Source organism: Leptopilina heterotoma, unplaced genomic scaffold, assembly GCF_015476425.1.
Source record: "Leptopilina heterotoma isolate Lh14 unplaced genomic scaffold, ASM1547642v1 Lhet_52, whole genome shotgun sequence".
NCBI classification, from domain to species: Eukaryota; Metazoa; Arthropoda; class Insecta; order Hymenoptera; family Figitidae; genus Leptopilina; species Leptopilina heterotoma.
Genome location: NW_025111114.1, coordinates 1,993,265 through 2,010,600, shown reverse-complemented (window position 1 = coordinate 2,010,600; position 17,336 = coordinate 1,993,265). Strand labels below are relative to the sequence as shown.

General features: G+C 23.3%; 1 protein-coding gene across 5 annotated transcripts in view; it reads right to left on the bottom strand.

Annotated features, from left to right (window-relative positions):
- LOC122507885 (centrosomin) overlaps positions 1-17,336 on the bottom strand; it is a 36,865-nt gene that overhangs the window by 11,096 nt on the left and 8,433 nt on the right. For 4 of the 5 annotated variants that reach the window (XM_043620855.1, XM_043620853.1, XM_043620854.1 and 1 more), the window contains exons 2-3: positions 9,780-9,835; positions 586-794 (exon numbers count right to left, since the gene is read on the bottom strand). In XM_043620855.1, the coding sequence (XP_043476790.1) occupies positions 586-794; positions 9,780-9,835 (265 nt within the window). Of the gene's footprint in view, positions 1-585; positions 795-1,668; positions 1,877-9,779; positions 9,836-17,336 lie in introns of those variants that run through there. The other variant, XM_043620856.1, reaches the window with a different exon arrangement.

The following is a 17,336-nucleotide window of genomic DNA, read 5'->3' as shown; positions in this document are numbered from 1 at the left end:
TGTATTAAGCATAATTGAAATTCTGCCAAGAATTTTATTAAAATTTTTGAAAATAATTGAATTTTAGAGAAAAATTTTATTATTTATAAAGATAATTGAAATTTTGACGAGAATTTTGGTAAATTTTTTAACATAATTGAATTTCTGCGAAGGATATTATATTAATTTTGAAAATAATTGAATTTTGACAAAATTTATTAAAATTATTTTGAAAGAAATTGAATTGTTACAAAGAATTTCATTAAAATTTTTCAAAATAATTTAATTCGTTAAAAAAATTTAATTAAAAATCTATTGAAAATATAGGCAAAGGTTTTTAAAATAATTGAATTTCTTTGGTAAATTTTAATACAATTTTCAATTTTTTAAGAACTATTTCATTTTTCGAGAAAAAATTAAAATTAAAATAATAATAATAAATAATAAAATAAAATATAAAATATAAAAATATCGAACTATCCGAGTCAGGTCGCCGAATGAAAAATTCATATTTATGAAATAAATTAAATAAATTAAATAAAATAAAAATAGTAAAAATAATAAAAATATTAAAATAAATAAACATTCAGAAGATTGCATACTAACTTTTAATTCTATATTCTTTTTTATCGCGTCCTCATCGGCAGACGTGATGCCCATTCTCTCCTCCAGAAAATAAATTCTTATCTTCAGATTAAAATTCTCCTTTTGTAAGGTACAAAGTTTGTCCTCATATTCCTTCATCGTTCTTCCTGGACCAGCGGCGCCACTTCCCGAATTCCACGAGCCTTTCCCGGGCGATTTTACACTTGTCCCTATAAACAAATGAAGAAAAAGGAAATTATAACCAACAACAAAAAACCTGAAAATATTTAAAAACTAAACAAATTGGAACTACAATCAATTTAATTAATTCAACACATATTTAATCTTACAACTCATGATCAGTGAGAACTTTTGTGAAAATATTAAATCACATTTGGTACAATGAAGAAAAACTGAATATCCCAGTCACTTTTTTACCACATATCTCAACGTGTATTTTTCCAAGAATTACTAACAATTAAAACGTAAAATTATTAAATGTTTTTTTCTTCTTAATTTCACTTTGAGATTTATATTTTTTTAATTTAGATTTTTAATGTTTTGTATATATTTTTAAATAAAAAATTGAAAAAATACGTTGACGTAACGATGAACTTCCTTTGTTTTTATGACACTCGCTGACACTCGCGAAAATATTTTAGAAGATTTTTAAAAGTTCTTTTTTTTCGTTGGAGATATTGACGAGAGAAGAAAATTATATATTGACGAGAGAGAAGCTAGTCAAAGGTCATTGGGTCAATTGATGTGACGGCATTTACGAATTTTTTATATTATCAGTTCACCTGTTTTTCTTCATTTAGAAGAGGCGACACGTGCCAACTTGGCAAAATGCATAAATACAAGAGCTCTCATTAGACTTAGAGTTCTCCGTAACACATCTGGCATATTTCCAAGGGCTTTAGAACTTTCTGCTCATTGTCGTGTTTCGTTTTTAACTATAATCCTTCACCATTTCTCTTCTCACCTTTTATAATGTCACATACACCAAAAAAAGTACGAAAAATATATAATTTATCCTCTTTTTCTTAACTTGAGTAAATTTTACAAAAATAAAGAAATTGTCACTAAAAAAAAAAAACCTACCGAACATAACTTCGACTCTAATGGGTCTGTCTTCCTCGAGATTTTCAGATTGTGCTGAAGAAGCGAATTTTGAATTAACACATCCCATACCACAATGGTTGACAAACTTTTTTCAATTTTGACATTTTTTTGTTTTTCGAGAAAAATAAATTCGACGAACATGAAAGAGAACTCTCTCACTAGCGAGCAGATCAAACTGTTGCAGAATACAACTGCAGACAGAGGTTACATCGCAATAAAGCTCGGTTAAAATTATGTCCTGATGCTATATGACGTTCCACACACGCGTTCTAGATAAACGTGTGCATGAAGGTACTTTAATGCTTGATCAACATATCGAAAATCGCGATCCTAACAGACTAAACACGAGAAATTAAAATATTCAAATACCCACGCTTTTCTTCTTCTATGGAAGAGAATTAATCAGGGTTGCCACAAATATTTAATTTTATTTTTCCCTGACTTTTCCCTGATTTCCAGACTTTTTCCTGACTGATTTTGACTTTTCCCCTGACCCTAAAGAATATTCTGATTCACTATAAAAATTATTAGATATCCAAAAAAATGTTCTATTACATTCATTTAGAAATTTCTTTAATTGTAAAATTATTAAAAAAAAATCAATAACTTCTTTTTTAAATAAATATTTAATTATTATTATTCTTCTGTAGGAATTCAAATTTTTCAAAACATTCAAATTCAAACCCTTTTGAAATTCAACAACTTATAAGAATATTATTACAAAACATGAAGAAGGCGATATGACAATTTCTGACAATTTGACAATTTGACAATTTGACAATGTGACAATTTCTACGAGTACCGTAAAATTTTTCAAAAAAAGTTAATTATTTACAAAAATTCTAATAAAATACTTCGCAAGAATTTAATTATTTTTACAAGTAGTAAAATTTCTCAAAAAAATTCAATTATTTTCATAAATAATAAATCGATTATTCGGTAATTCATTTTTAAATAAATTTTTATTAGAAAAGTCTAGAAGAATTCAATTATTTAAATTAAAAAGAAATAATTTATTAAATTGAATGTTTGTTAAAATTGAATTCTCATTCATTTTACCAACAAATTTTTAAATAATTGTATTCTTTTGACAAATTTTAATTAAATTTTTAAGAAATTAATTAAAATTTTCCCAAGAATTTTATTAAAATTTTTCTAAAATAATTGGATTTCGGAAAAGAATTTTATTATTTATAAAGATACTTGAAATTTTGACAAGAATTTTTTTTAAATATAATTTAATTTTATTATCTTTTGAAAATAATTTAATTCCTCTTCTACGAATTTTATTCAAGTTTATAAAAATTATTGAATATCGCTGAAGAATTTTATTATTTATAAAAATAATTGAATTCTTGAAAAGAACTGTGTTAAATTTTTTTAAATAATTGAATTCTTGCGAGGAATTTTATAAAAATCTTTTTAAATAATTGATATTTTTCGAAAATTTTTATGAAATTTTGTATTTTAAATAATTTAATTCCTGTCAAAAATTTTATTATTTATGAAAATAATTGAATTATTTCGAAAAAAATTATTAAAAAATTTGTAAATAATTGAATTCCTGTGAAATTTTGACAAGAATTTTATTAAAATTTATAAAAATAATTGAATTTTGATGAAGAATTTTATTATTTATAAAGATACTTGAAATTTTGACGAGAATTATTTATTAAATTTTTGAACATAATTGAAATTCTGCGAAGAATTTTTATAATTTTTGAAAATAATTTGAATTTCTGGAATCATTTGTAACTTTTTCAAAATTCAATTTTTTTTTAGTATTTTTAACTAAAATTCTTCTTTTAATCTACTATTTATGAAAATTGTAAAAGTTATTCATGAAATAATTATTTATAAGTCATAATTTTATGAAACTTTTTGAAAAATTAAGTTATTTAAGAAGAAATTATTGTCAGAAATAGAAAAAATTGAAAGTTTTGTATTAAAATTCGTGGTAATTTCATAGTTTACGAGGCAAACATAGAAAACATCAAAATTCAGAGTTTTGTCATGAATTTTAAAAATTCAATTTTTTCCATTACTTTTACTAAAAATCCCTGACTTTTTCCTGATTTCCCTGAACAATTTTACTTTCCCTGACTTTTCCCTGAATTCCCTGACCTGTGGCAACCCTGATTAATATTCGTATTCAAATTTTTAGAATTTTTAAAATTTTTTCAATTTTTGTACTTTTGTAAAATTTCATTTGTAAGCAAATAAATTCGAAAGCAAAGAAGAAATTTTAATATTTTATTACAGTAGGAAAGAGGCGAAAATGTCACAAAGTGATTTGTTTATTGATACCTAATGTTTTCTTCTCCTGGCAAATATGCAAACAGTTCTGGAAACACTTATAGAACGAGTTTACTTGCCAAGAGCAATGTTCCTCTACTCGCAACTTCTTTTCCGTATTGAAAAAGTTATGAAAAAATAATTATGAAATTATGAAATCGAGGAAAAAAGAAAACCTCGTTTGACTAGAAAATGTAAAAATAAAATGAAAAAAATTTAAAGCACTTTGGTTGAAAGTCCATTAGACGATGGGATGGGTTGGAAAATTTCATTCATCAGAGGAAGATTATTTTAACAATAGAATCAAAGTTCCCTTTAAATTTCTAAATTGAAAGGAGAGATTCCACTTTCTGGGAAGCAGTGAATGATTTCTTCGACTAAATCATAGTGTAAGATCAAAGTCAATAATGAAATGAGTCATAGTTTTTCAGTTGCAATACGTTGTGCTACTACGTGCAGTCTACACCAAGAGGCGCTGAATGTTCGAGTTCATCTGAGCTCCCTGTATTTATAGATGACACATTTAGGCCAGAACTGGTCGAAGTGTCTTTTATTTCAACTTAGAAAATCCGATTCTTTTCAGACAAAATTTTCTTTCAATTCGCCTGTGACAAATGGCAAACACATTGAGATAAATTTATATTGACAACGAATGTGTGATAAGATAAAAAGGAAGATGACGATAAACCATACAAAGAAGCTACTATGTGACTTCAAAAATTCCTAACTTGGTACTGAAAATAATTTTCAATTTTTCGATTTTTAATTTTCAATTCTCAAAATTACAGAATGTCAAAAAAGAGATGGATTTAGAGAAATTCTGGTTTCGCAAGATTCATCAAATTTAATTATCAAGAAACATGAAATCTGCCAAGAAGGCATGACAAATCTAGAACACTAGGCCATTCTTGGAACAATTCTTGGTAAAATGTAATCGGAAAATGTCGCCAAACTTTCTGTCGTCTAAAATGTAAAATTTCTATTTCCAGAAATAAATTACACTTTCCTCGAGATCTAAAATTTCTAATTTCTTTGAAATACGCAAATAAAACTGACCAAAAATGATTTCGAATGGTTTAGTTACGAATAATTTTCTTGCAGGGCTCGAACCAGTGAAAGTATTTAAAAATACGGAGATTAAGGACCAAAAATGAAAATTTACGGACCAATTTTGGACAAAAATATAACCAGTCCGAGTAAAATAAGAGAACATTTTACTTAAAACTACAAATTAGAATTCTCAAAACTATAAAACATAAAGAAATCGATCAATCCGAGTCGAAGACTCGGAGTTATCGATTTTTTATTTTCAAAAAAGTTCTTTGGCAATTTTCAAATGCACTTCTTTACAATATTCAATTTTGTAAAATTTCAATTATTCGTAAATTCTTCAATTAAATATATATTAGAAAATAAAAACTTCAAATAATATAAAAGAAAATTCAATTAAACTTTTTCAAAAAAATTAATTTCAAAATTAAATTATTTCTAAAAATTCACGCGCTATATTGCTTTTAATATTCAATTATTATATAAAATTTTAACTGAATTTTACTTTCAAATCAATTTTTGTCAGAAAACTCTACTAAAATTCTCAATTATTTAAATACAAAAATAAATAATTTATTGAATAATTGAATATTTCTTAGAATTCAATTCCCATATAAAGAATTTTATCAACAAATTTTTAAATAGTTGAACACTTTTGACGAATTTTAATAAAATTTTTAAGAATAATTACATTTTTCGAGAAATTCGATTAAAATTGAATTAAAAATAATTGAATCCCTAAAAAGAATTTTATTATTTTTGAACAATATTTAATTTTTGCAAAGAAAATAATTGAATTTCTGCAATAATTTGTAACTTTTCCGAAATTAAATTTTTTTTTTGTTTTTAACTAAAATGTAATAAAAATTCGTTGCAAGACTTCTATTATTTTCTTAAATAGTAAAATTCTTCACAGGATTTCAGTTATTTTTAATACAATTTAAAGTAAATTCTTAGAAAAACATAATTAATTTCAAAAATTTTATTAAAATTCATTGAAAGAAATTAATAAACAATTATCAATTATTTTTAATAATTTTTGCAAAAGTTTCTGGATAATTTTCAAATCCATTTGTTTACAATTCATTTTTATAAAATTTCAATTATTTGTAAATTGTTCAATTAAATACATACTAGAAAATAAAAACTTCAAATAATTTTTTAAATAAATCCGCAATTGAACTTTCTGAAAAAAATTGATTCCACAGAATTGTTAGTTAAAAATATAAAAATTCAGATTTTCAAAGATTTTAATTTGAAACCTTTTCAAAATTCAATTATTTCTAAAAATTCATAAACTCATAAAGAATTTTATCAATAAATATGTAAATAATTGATTTTTTTTGACGAATTTTAATAGAATTTTTAAGAGTAAATATATTTTTCAAGAAATTTGACTAAAATTGTATTAAAAATAATTGAAATTTCCACGATGAGTTTTATTATTTATAAAAATAATTGAATTCCTAAAAAGAATTTTATTATTTACGAAAATATTAGAATCCCTGTAAAAATTTTATTATTTATGAAAATAATTCAATTATTATTGCGAAGAAATATATAAAAAATTTGTAAATAATTAAATTCCTATAGAATTTTTATTATTTTATGAAAATAATTAAAAGTTTGCGTAGAATTTTATTAAATTTTTTTTAAATAATTGAATTCTTTTGGATACTGTTATCAAAATAGTAAATATTAAAAATCATTTATGGAGGAAAATTTTTGAAAATAATTTAAATTTTGCCAAGAATTTTATTAAAATTGTTTAAAATAATTGAATTTCGGAGAAGAATTTAATTATTTCTAAAAGTAATAGAAATTTCGACGAGAATTTTAAAAAAATTTTTAACATAATTGAATTTCTGCGAAGAATCTTATTAATTTTGAAAAGAATTGAATTTCTGCAATCAATTGTAATTTCTCCAAAATTCTCCAAATTATATCGTGCAATTTACGAACTTTTCGTCTTTTCTCAATCAAATTACGGACTTTACGGACCTTTTTAAAAAAAAAGCGGACTTTTACGGGCTTCAAGCAAATTTACGGACCTAGTTGGAGCCCTGTTCTTGTCAAAAAGAAAAAACATTTTTGTCGAAAAAAACTATTTTCCTTTTTACATAACTCAAATAGAGTTCATTAGTCTCCAGTTAGATTTTTATAATTCCTATTCCCGGGTACATAATGAAAAACAAGGAGAAAACCAAAAAAAGGGGACTTGAAAGCTCTTCCAAGAAGATGTTTCACTTTGAATCTTTTATTCAAAGAGGTCTTCATTCTTTGGGTCTGGCGATTCGCTTCGTTCCCGATTAAAAGGAGAGAAAAAAGAAAAATTCGGAATTCAGAGAAACAAAAAGAAAAGTAAACGAGCGAAAGAAAAGGTAAAAGGAAATTGCTCGGCTGATCTACATTTCACGAGTGGCGCCTCTGATTAGCCGAGATCCATTCATAGTTGGTCAGCGGATCATTCAAATTTTATTTATGTCACTGAAACATCAAACGAATTACGCCGATTGTTCCATTGAAATTTTAATTTGCAATTCGAATTTCCAGAAAAATAGAAAAATCAAAACGAATTACAGAATTCTCTTTTTAGCGAGAAATTTTGAGAAATTTAGAAAAATATCTTTTGATAATTGAATTGAAATAATTATTCAATACTAAATTCGTTCAATTAGAATTTTTATCATTTAATCATTAGAATTGAAGCATAACGATGATAATTTCTGATGAGTAAAAAATCGGAATTTTCGGAAATTGAAAGATTGTTGATAAATTCGGAGACAAAGAGAAGTTACATAATTGAGAATAGAGAAATACAAGAGGAATTCTTATCTGAAGATTAATTGTCAAGATCGCGGAAGTGCAGAATCATTCGCTAAAGTGTAAATGTCCGACACGTCTGACATGAATTTGCTATGGTAAAATCCAAAATTTACAACATCTTGTTGTACTTTCTCAAAGCGTTTACCAGCTTATTCTGATACAGTTCATTGCCCTTCTGTCCAGTCTTGATGATTGCAATTATTTTCAACACAGCCACAATGATAAGTTTCATGCACAAATGCGAGAGATCACATGTCTATAAATGCGTCTATACGAAAATATACAATGTCTGTTTGCTGAAATTCAAATAATTTTGTTTCAACTGCTGTGAAAATTCGTCTTTTTTCAATTTTTTCTCATAAAAACTTTCGTTTATCCAAAATAAAACTTTTCTTTTTACATTTTTTTTCGGCAAAATGATAAAGATTCGAATATTATTTTAACTGCTGTAAAAATTCTTCTTTTCCAAAAAGAAATTTGGGGAGAATTTTGGTACTTTTTTCCGCCAAAATTATAGAAATTCGAATTATTTTATTTTAACTGCTGTAAAAAATCTCCTTTTTCTCCTCTCTAAAAAGATCCATTTCTCTAAAAAGAAATTTGGGAAAAATTTTTGTTCCAAATTTGCAATTCTCCTTTTAAGTTATTTTTTTCTTCGCTAAAATGATAAACGTTGTCAAATATTGCCAAATGATAAATATTGTCAATTCAATTCTCAGTATCCAGTTGAAATATTCTCCCTCTTGTGTTCCGGTCGTTACCTTTTCTTATGCTTCATCCATCACTTTCAAGATCGAGTAACTTTGGATTTAATTCTAACTACACCGCATTCTTTGTTCATTAAAAAAAATTCCAAATTAGCGAACGCCAAATTCCCTAAAAAATATTCAATTCGTAAGTCCGAAGAATCGAGAAAGAAAATCGAAGATAAACATTATTCTGTAAAACTAAAAAAATATTATTGATACTTATATTCGAAAAAAATCAATTTTACCAAATTTTAATATTTTGTCAATTATTTGTATTCGCTTCTAGAAAACAATCGTCTAATAATAGTCAAAAAAAGGACTAATTTGAAATTTTCCACGTCCTCCTTTGGTGGTCGAGAGTACTTAAAACAATTCTCAGAAACTTTTGTGTCGACAATTTTGTCGCAGTCCTACACTGTCACTCAAATTTAGAATTTTGACAATATTTCAGGAAAGCTTTGATACTTATTAAGTGTAGAACTACTTATTTATTAAATAAATGAAAAAAAAATTATACAGAAAATTAAAATTTTTTGTACTTAATCAAAAAATCTGAACATTTACAATTGTTTCAAATAAAAAATAATAAATTAAACACAATTACTGTTTAATTAAAATTACGATTAATCGAAACGAATCCTGTCTCTAATCTATCGAGCTTCCTCGAAATGTATAAAAAGTAAATTGTCAATTTACAAATTGAAATGAAAAAAAATACTGTCAATAAAAAGACTATCATTTCGAGTGATAAGAGCCAATCGAAAATATCCAAAATGCAAATGACTTTTTTTTCGACATTTTCGATAATCATTTCCGTTAACTGTGGCAAAATGATACGCTTCACTTGGGAACCAATTTGTCTCGGAAATTAACAATAAAACGTTGGGTGCGGTAGTGACGATCGAGAAAAGCAAAGAAATATAGTCTCATTGTCTATCATATCAAAAGTACAGTGAGAAGACCTTCGAACAATGAACCAATTCATTTTGATGTCTGATCGATTAATGACCCCAGACGAAAATTATTTCACATTATTAATATCGTTTAAATTAAATCTCAAATATTTCTCAAGTTATTGTGAAGTTGTGACAATTTAGACAAAAATAAAAATATTACAACTACAATTTTCGAAAAGCGAATGCAAATAATTTAGAATAAAAAATTATTCACCATTGACTAGAGGAAGTGTTTGATTCATAGTTATGTCCTGCAGCGGCATATTTGTACTGAAACAGAAAACAAAATTCCACAATGAGTAAATTTGTAAATTGATAAATTGGCCAAATAAATTAATAAAGTATTAAATAAATAATACATATTTATAAATAAATAAATATATAAAAATAAACTAAATTTCAAGAAAAGAATTTTGTAAATTCTTTTCGCATAATTATTTTCTGACAATTGATGAGATTTTCAAATCGAGTAAAAATTTTTTTCTTAAATTGCATAATGTCGAATTTTTACGATTCAGATTTGATTTTTAAAGAATTCGAAAAGGTAAATAGAAGACGATTTCAAGAGAAGAGAGTTGATCTTCCTTTGAGCTAAGAATAAATATAAGAGTAAAAACTATACTGGTTCTTAAACTTGAGAAAGTCCTAATATTAGAAAGATGTTAGGGGATTTAAACATTGGGAAAAAAAGAGGGATGTGAAGTTATTTGTCTACTACTCTTGCCACACGTTTAAATTCATGACCCACACGTGAAAATTAAATACACATAATTAATGTCCCTTTTTCCTATTCTGAATTCTGCTATTTTCATTAATTCAAAAACTAAATTCTACTGTTTTAAAATTTCATTGTAGAATAAAATCTGTCTAATTTATTTCTTTTATGTTTTTTTCTAATTTTTAATTAATTTAATCTTCTAACTTTCTAATTTCTTTTAATAATAAATAATTGAATAAAAAATAACTAAATAAATTTATTTATCATTTAACAAATAAATAAATAACAATAAAATAATAAATAACGAAATAAAAATAAATGAAACTAAAATAAAAATTTATAATTAAATAACAAAATTAATTAATCGATAACAACTTTTTTTTCTGCAAAGTCTTTAAGGAACACCCAAAAATATACACTATCGAAGAGTTATTGAACGAATTATGGTCCATTAAAATAAATTGATGAGATAATAAACGGAGTTTTAAAAATAGCAATCCATCTGTGTAGAAAAGAACCATTTTTACCTTCTTTTTTTTGTTATCAACAAAAAAACGTTTCGAAAATATCTTCAATACTAAATATTTATTCAACTATTTTTATAATCAATTATTGAATTTTTTTTTTTTTTAAATTTTGAATTTAAATCACTGAATTCTTTTTTGTAACTTTAAAACACTTTTAGAAATTCTTTTTTACAAAACTAAGCACACTTTATGTGACCGGAAATCTTTACCTAAAAGTGTCTTATTCATACGGGCGGATATTGTCCCTAACAGATGCTGATCGAATTTCTGAATACAAGAGAAAATCTAACAGGAAATCGGTGCTTTTCTTTGTTTTTTTGAAAATCGACCCCCGTAGGATAGTCGATTTTTGTCAATCTTTGTTAAACATATTTTCTATGTAGTTTTTGACCCAGTTTAATAATAAATTTATATATTTTTAAGGGGAATAATTTATTAATATATTTATAAACGGGAATAATAATTTAATTGCATAAACAATATTTTTTTTTAAGGAATAATTAAATTAAAATATATTTTATTGTAAATAATAGAAAAGTAAAAATAATTAAAGAGAAAATAAAATAAATAAATAAAATAAAAGAAATAAATAAAAATAATTCAAAAAATTAATAAAAGCAAATAAAGAAATTTTAAGAAAAGGATAAAAATAAAGAAATAAAAATATAAACATAAAAGAAAATTTGTAAAATTAATAAATGACCGGAAAAACGAAAAAAAAAATGTTGAAAGAAATTCCGACAGGCGCGCGTAAAAAATGAATTTCTCATAATTTAATAATTGTAATGACGAATATTGAGAAATTTTCAATCTAATTTTTTCGGTTCTTTATTGTCTCTTTCCTCTTTTGAATATATAATGTTCCGCACCAATGAATATTATTTGCGAAGAAATTATTTTTTCTTTTGCAACAAAATGGAAATTAGAGTCAAGGGACCGAAAAAAAACTCATGAATCGACCCACTTTTTTTTGTTTTGTTAATAAACTAAAGTTTGTCAATATTTTTCATTGATATAAATTGAGATAAGACTGAAAAATAATTTAGTCTATCGACTCCCTGAGATCCTGACAGTTTTCATTGGAAAATTTCTCATCGAAATGTCAGTGTTTCAATTTGTAAGTGTTTACTTAAATTTTTTTTTTATTTAATTTAATAAATTTATTTTTTTAGGTAATTTTATTGGTTTTTTTGTCAATCACAAAAAAATTTAATTAATTTAATTTAATTAATTATTTAAAAATAATTAATACGAATAGAAAAATTAATAATTAACACGAATAGAATAATTAATAATTAACTCGAATAGAGTAATTAATAATTAACTCGAATCAGAATAATTAATAATTAACTCAAATATAATAATTAATAATTAACTCGAATGTAATAATTAATAAGAATAGAATAATTATTAATTAACACGAATAAAAAAATTAATAATTTACGCAAAGAGAATAATTAATTAATAATTATAATAAACTCAATAATTAATTTAATAAATAATAATAATTAGAAAATATTTGGAATTGAACAGAATTTTGTTGAATTAAAGAAATTGAATGAAAATTGCAATTGAATTTTTTTGAATTTATTTAAAAATTAATTATTAATTAATTAAATTAAATTAATTAATTATTTAAAAATTAATTAATTTAATAACTACTTAAAAATTTATAATTTATGAATAATTGCATATTATTATTTTTCTTGATTAGTAATTTACAGAATTTAAAGACGAAATTTTTTCACAGATTCTTCCATTATCAATTTTAATATTTCTATTGTTTGGAAGAAGTTTGGGATCATTTGGACATGACCATCATCACCACAAAGCCTATTCGTTTGCACATTACAATGGACCTGTCCATGGCCATCACCAAAAAGTCTCTTGGGTAGATAAGCATGGACATCATCATCACGATTATGTTGCATCGCCTCATTATAAGTTCTCTTATGGTGTCAAAGATTATCATACCAAAGATTTTCACGGTCATAAAGAACATCATGACGGTCAGTATTAAAAAAAATTATTTACTGGAAATTCTAATTATTCTAATTTAATTAAATTCAAATAATTGAATATTTTATTCAAATAATTGAATATTAAACTCAAATAATTGAATATTTAATTTAAACAATTGAATATTAAATTCAAATTCAATAAATAAAGTATAACTTTATTGAAATAATTTTTTAAGCAAAAAATTAGAATTTATAATTTTAATTAAAATTTTGTTACTTACTAATTTTTTTTTTTTTAATTCAAAAAATTATTTCAATAAAGTTATACTTTATTTATTGAATTTGAATTTAATATTTAATTATTTCTGTTCAATTATTTGAATTTAATATTTAATTCTTTCTTTTCAATTATTTGAACTTAATATTTAATTCTTTCTTTTCAATTATTTGAACTTAATATTTAATTCTTTCTTTTCAATTATTTGAACTTAATATTTAATTCTTTCTATTAAATTATTTGAATTTATAATATTTAATTTTTTCTATTTACTCCTACTTTATTTTTAATTATTCCCGTAATATTTTTTCATTCCCAAGATAGACTTTTACCAGAATTAAAAATTTCCATCCAAATTTTTTAAAATCTAAAAAATGTAACGAAAATTCCAATTTACGGTTGTCTTATTTTTCTCTCAATCAAATTAAAAAAACTGAATGGTAAATTTTTGAAAAATTATTCAGGACATCACGTGCATGGAGAGTATACTGTTCACGAACCTGGCGGTAATATTCGAACTGTGAAATATCATGTGGATAAATACGGTTTTCATCCCATTGTCCACAATAGTAATGGAATACATCATCATTATTGAGAGAGAGAGAGAGAGAGAGAGAGAGAAAATTCTCAATCATCATTTCAAATCATTTCTATCACTTTATTGCTTGTTAGCCATTTTTGAAAATACACAATTGTTACTATAATTTAATTTTTTCCAGTTATTTTTATCCAAAAAAACAAATTTTCCTGTCGACATTTTTCTCTTGGGTATTTTTTTTAAATATTTATTTTAAATTGAAAGCGGTAATAAAAAAAACTTTATTGAGTAGTAATAAAAAAAACTACTGAGCAGTAATAAAAAAATATTAAGCAGTAATAAAAAAATATTAAGCAGTAATAAAAACGTAATATTTGTTTACTGCAATCTAATATTTAATTTGTATCAATTAATTATAATAGAAATTAATATGAGTAATGAATCATTTAGAGATAAAAAAACGAAAAAACAGACTTAACCATATGGTGCCTATTTATTTTTCATATGCAAATTAATGCACATAGTCTGCACTTAAATTTCAAATTAAAATGTACACATCTGGCTCGCATGAGGAGATTTTATATCTTATTTACTATAAAGTAATTTAAAAGCCATTTTGTGAATAAAATAAGAAAAGAAAATTAATTTGAAAGCTATTTGTTACACACTAAGTTAAAAAAACAAATAAAAAAACATGTGACAAATTTTTTACTCTAAATTGTATAGTTAAAAATTCGAAAATAACACGAAAATCGATATTAGTGAGATTTTGGAAAAAGTCCAAACATTAAAATAGTTACCGATGTCACGAAATTTAAATAGAATGTTTTAAATACCTTTAAAGAGCAAATTAACATTTTTTCCCCGCCACAGAATGTCAAAGAAATTTATTCCTTTAAATTTAATTTAAAAATTGAAAGATATAATTAAAAATTAAAAATTAAAATTTTTGACAATAAAAGTAGACTTTTTGGATAACAAAAAGTAAATGTAGCGCAAAAATAAAAAAGTAAAAAATTAGTTCTAATGAAAACATTAAAAATTCTTATTATGAATAATTATGAGGATCTAATTAGCAGTAATAGAAACGCTAATCCAACCATTACGAAATTAAACACTTAATTCAATTTTCCGGAGTAAATTCTCGTGCAGAAGATGAAAAACGAAAGGAATGCTTCTCGGTTGGAAATTTTGTCATTTCTCCGTAATACCTGCATATATACGATTAAGTTAGTTCTAACTCGTCCCGATGTAGACTTCCAAGAATCTCTAGAAGGGTTCATTTAAAATGACGCAAAAAAAATATATTTCTCCCTTTCAGCCATCTTCTTTGACATTCTGTGCGGCTTTTCCTCTACAAAAAACGGAAATAGAAACAAACAGCAGATGTTGCATTTGAATTAAGTAATTAATAATATTAAATCCCGGCAATATTAATTCCTAATATTAATTCATAATATTAATTTTCCGTAATTTTAATTCGTAATATTAATTTATTTTTTTTAATATATTATTTTCAATAATATAAATTTTTAGTAATTAAATTATTTAGCTCGCATTGAAGTAAATTAACAAGTACCGCATAACTACACTTCAAAAGACATTACTTAATGTCAGGAAATATTTTTCAAAGAAGTATTTTTCTGTATACTTTTTTTTCCTGTTCGGTAAAAGTGAATAAAAAAACACGCGTCGAGCCCTTAAGAATGAAAGAAGAGCTTGAATAAAAATAGCATTGTAATTACGTCCCAAGCTAACGACTCTATCATCTCAACCTTTTAAACTTTCGAAGTAAGCAACTTTATATTTTTTTTTTTGATAAAATATAAAATACTGTGTACTGCGATTTCATTTTTTAAAAACAAGTTTCCCTATTCAATGTCTAGGTTTCGATTACCTGTTTTTACGTAATAATTCACATATACTTATATTTTGTTTAAAAACCAGACTTGTAATTAAATCCGTCAATTTAAAAAAATTCAATCAATATAAATAAATATGTATTCTATTTCTTTCAGTAGAACAAAATGCATACAAAATCGATTATTTGAATCAAATAAATTTTTTCCACTTCAATAATGAAAATTATTATTTTTTTGGAATAAAATAATAATTAATAAATTAAAATCTATATTAATGATCGTTGTATTCCGGTAATCTGTTCGCAGTTTAAAGTCAGTTGTTGTTTGCTTTTTTGTTTAAAAATCATTGAATTCTTGCAAAGAATTTTATCAAAAAATTTAAGAATAATTGAATTTCTTCAAAGAATTGTATTATTTACAAAAATAATTGAATTCGTGCCAAGAAATTTAACAAAAAATTTTGTAATTGAATTTTTTCAAAGAATTTTATTATTTATGAAAATAATAATTGAATTCTTGCAAAGAATTTTATCAAGAAATTTGAGAATAATTGAATTTCTTCGAAGAATTTTATTATTTATGAAAATAATTGAATTCTTGACACTAATATTATCAAAAAATTTGAGAATAATTGAATTTTTCCAAAGAATTTTATTATTTATGAAAATAATTGAATTCTTGACAAAAATTTTATTAAAATTTTTGAAAATCCAAATTAAATTCTTTTGAAGAATTTCTTTGAATTTTTTTTTTTAATAATGGAATTTCTTTAATAATTTTAATTAAAAATTTTGACAGAATTTAATGAACAATTTCTTTCATGCTTTTAAAATAATCGTGTTTCTTAATAAATGAAATCAAACAATTAAATTATTGAATTTTAATAAAATTTTTAGAAAATATAAAAAATTCTTCTCAGAATTTTATTACAATTTTCTAAAATAATTTTATTCTTTTTAGAAATTTTATCAAAATATATAGAAAATAATTGAATTTTTTAGAAAAATTTTATTAAAAATTTTTAAAAAAATTGAATTGTTTCGAAGGATTTTAAAAAATTTTAGAAAATAATTGAATTCTTTAGAAAAATTTTATAATGATTTAAGAAAAAAATTGAATTCTTTCGTGAAATTTTATTGTGAATAATTGAATTTTTGTAATGATTCTATTAGTTTAAACAATAATTGAATTGTGAAAGATTTATCAAAATTTTAAAAAATAATTGATTTTTTTCGTGAAATTTTGTTATACATTTTTTAAAAATTTAATTCTTTTTTGAAATATTTTTAAAATTGTATTAAAAATAACTGAATTTTTGCAAAGAATTTTACTATTTACAAATATAATTGAATTTTATCGAAGAATTTATTAAAATTTTAGAAAATAATTAAATTGTTTTGAAAAATTTTATAACGAATTAAGAAAAAAGTGAATTCTTTCATGAAATTTTATTGAAATTGCCTAATTGAATTTTCGCAAAGATCTTACTATTTAAAAAAATAATTAAATTGTTTCGAAGGATTTATTAAAATTATAGAAAATAATTGAATTGTTTCGTGAAATTTTATTGAAAGTTTAAAAAAAATAGAATTTTGGCAAAAATGTTATTATTTATGCAAATCATTGAATTCTTGCGAAGAATTATATTTAAATTTTTAAAAATATAAACATTAACAATTAATTATGTACTAAATAAGTCACTAATTCAAATTAGTAAAAAAAATTTACTATAATTAAAATTTACTAATTTAGAGAGTGATAATAAATATATTCCGAAATATAAATATTAATATAGTAATAATAGTAATAATAATAAAAATAATAATAATAATGATCATCACAATCACAATGGAAAATAAATATAATAATAATGTATTTCTAAACGAAA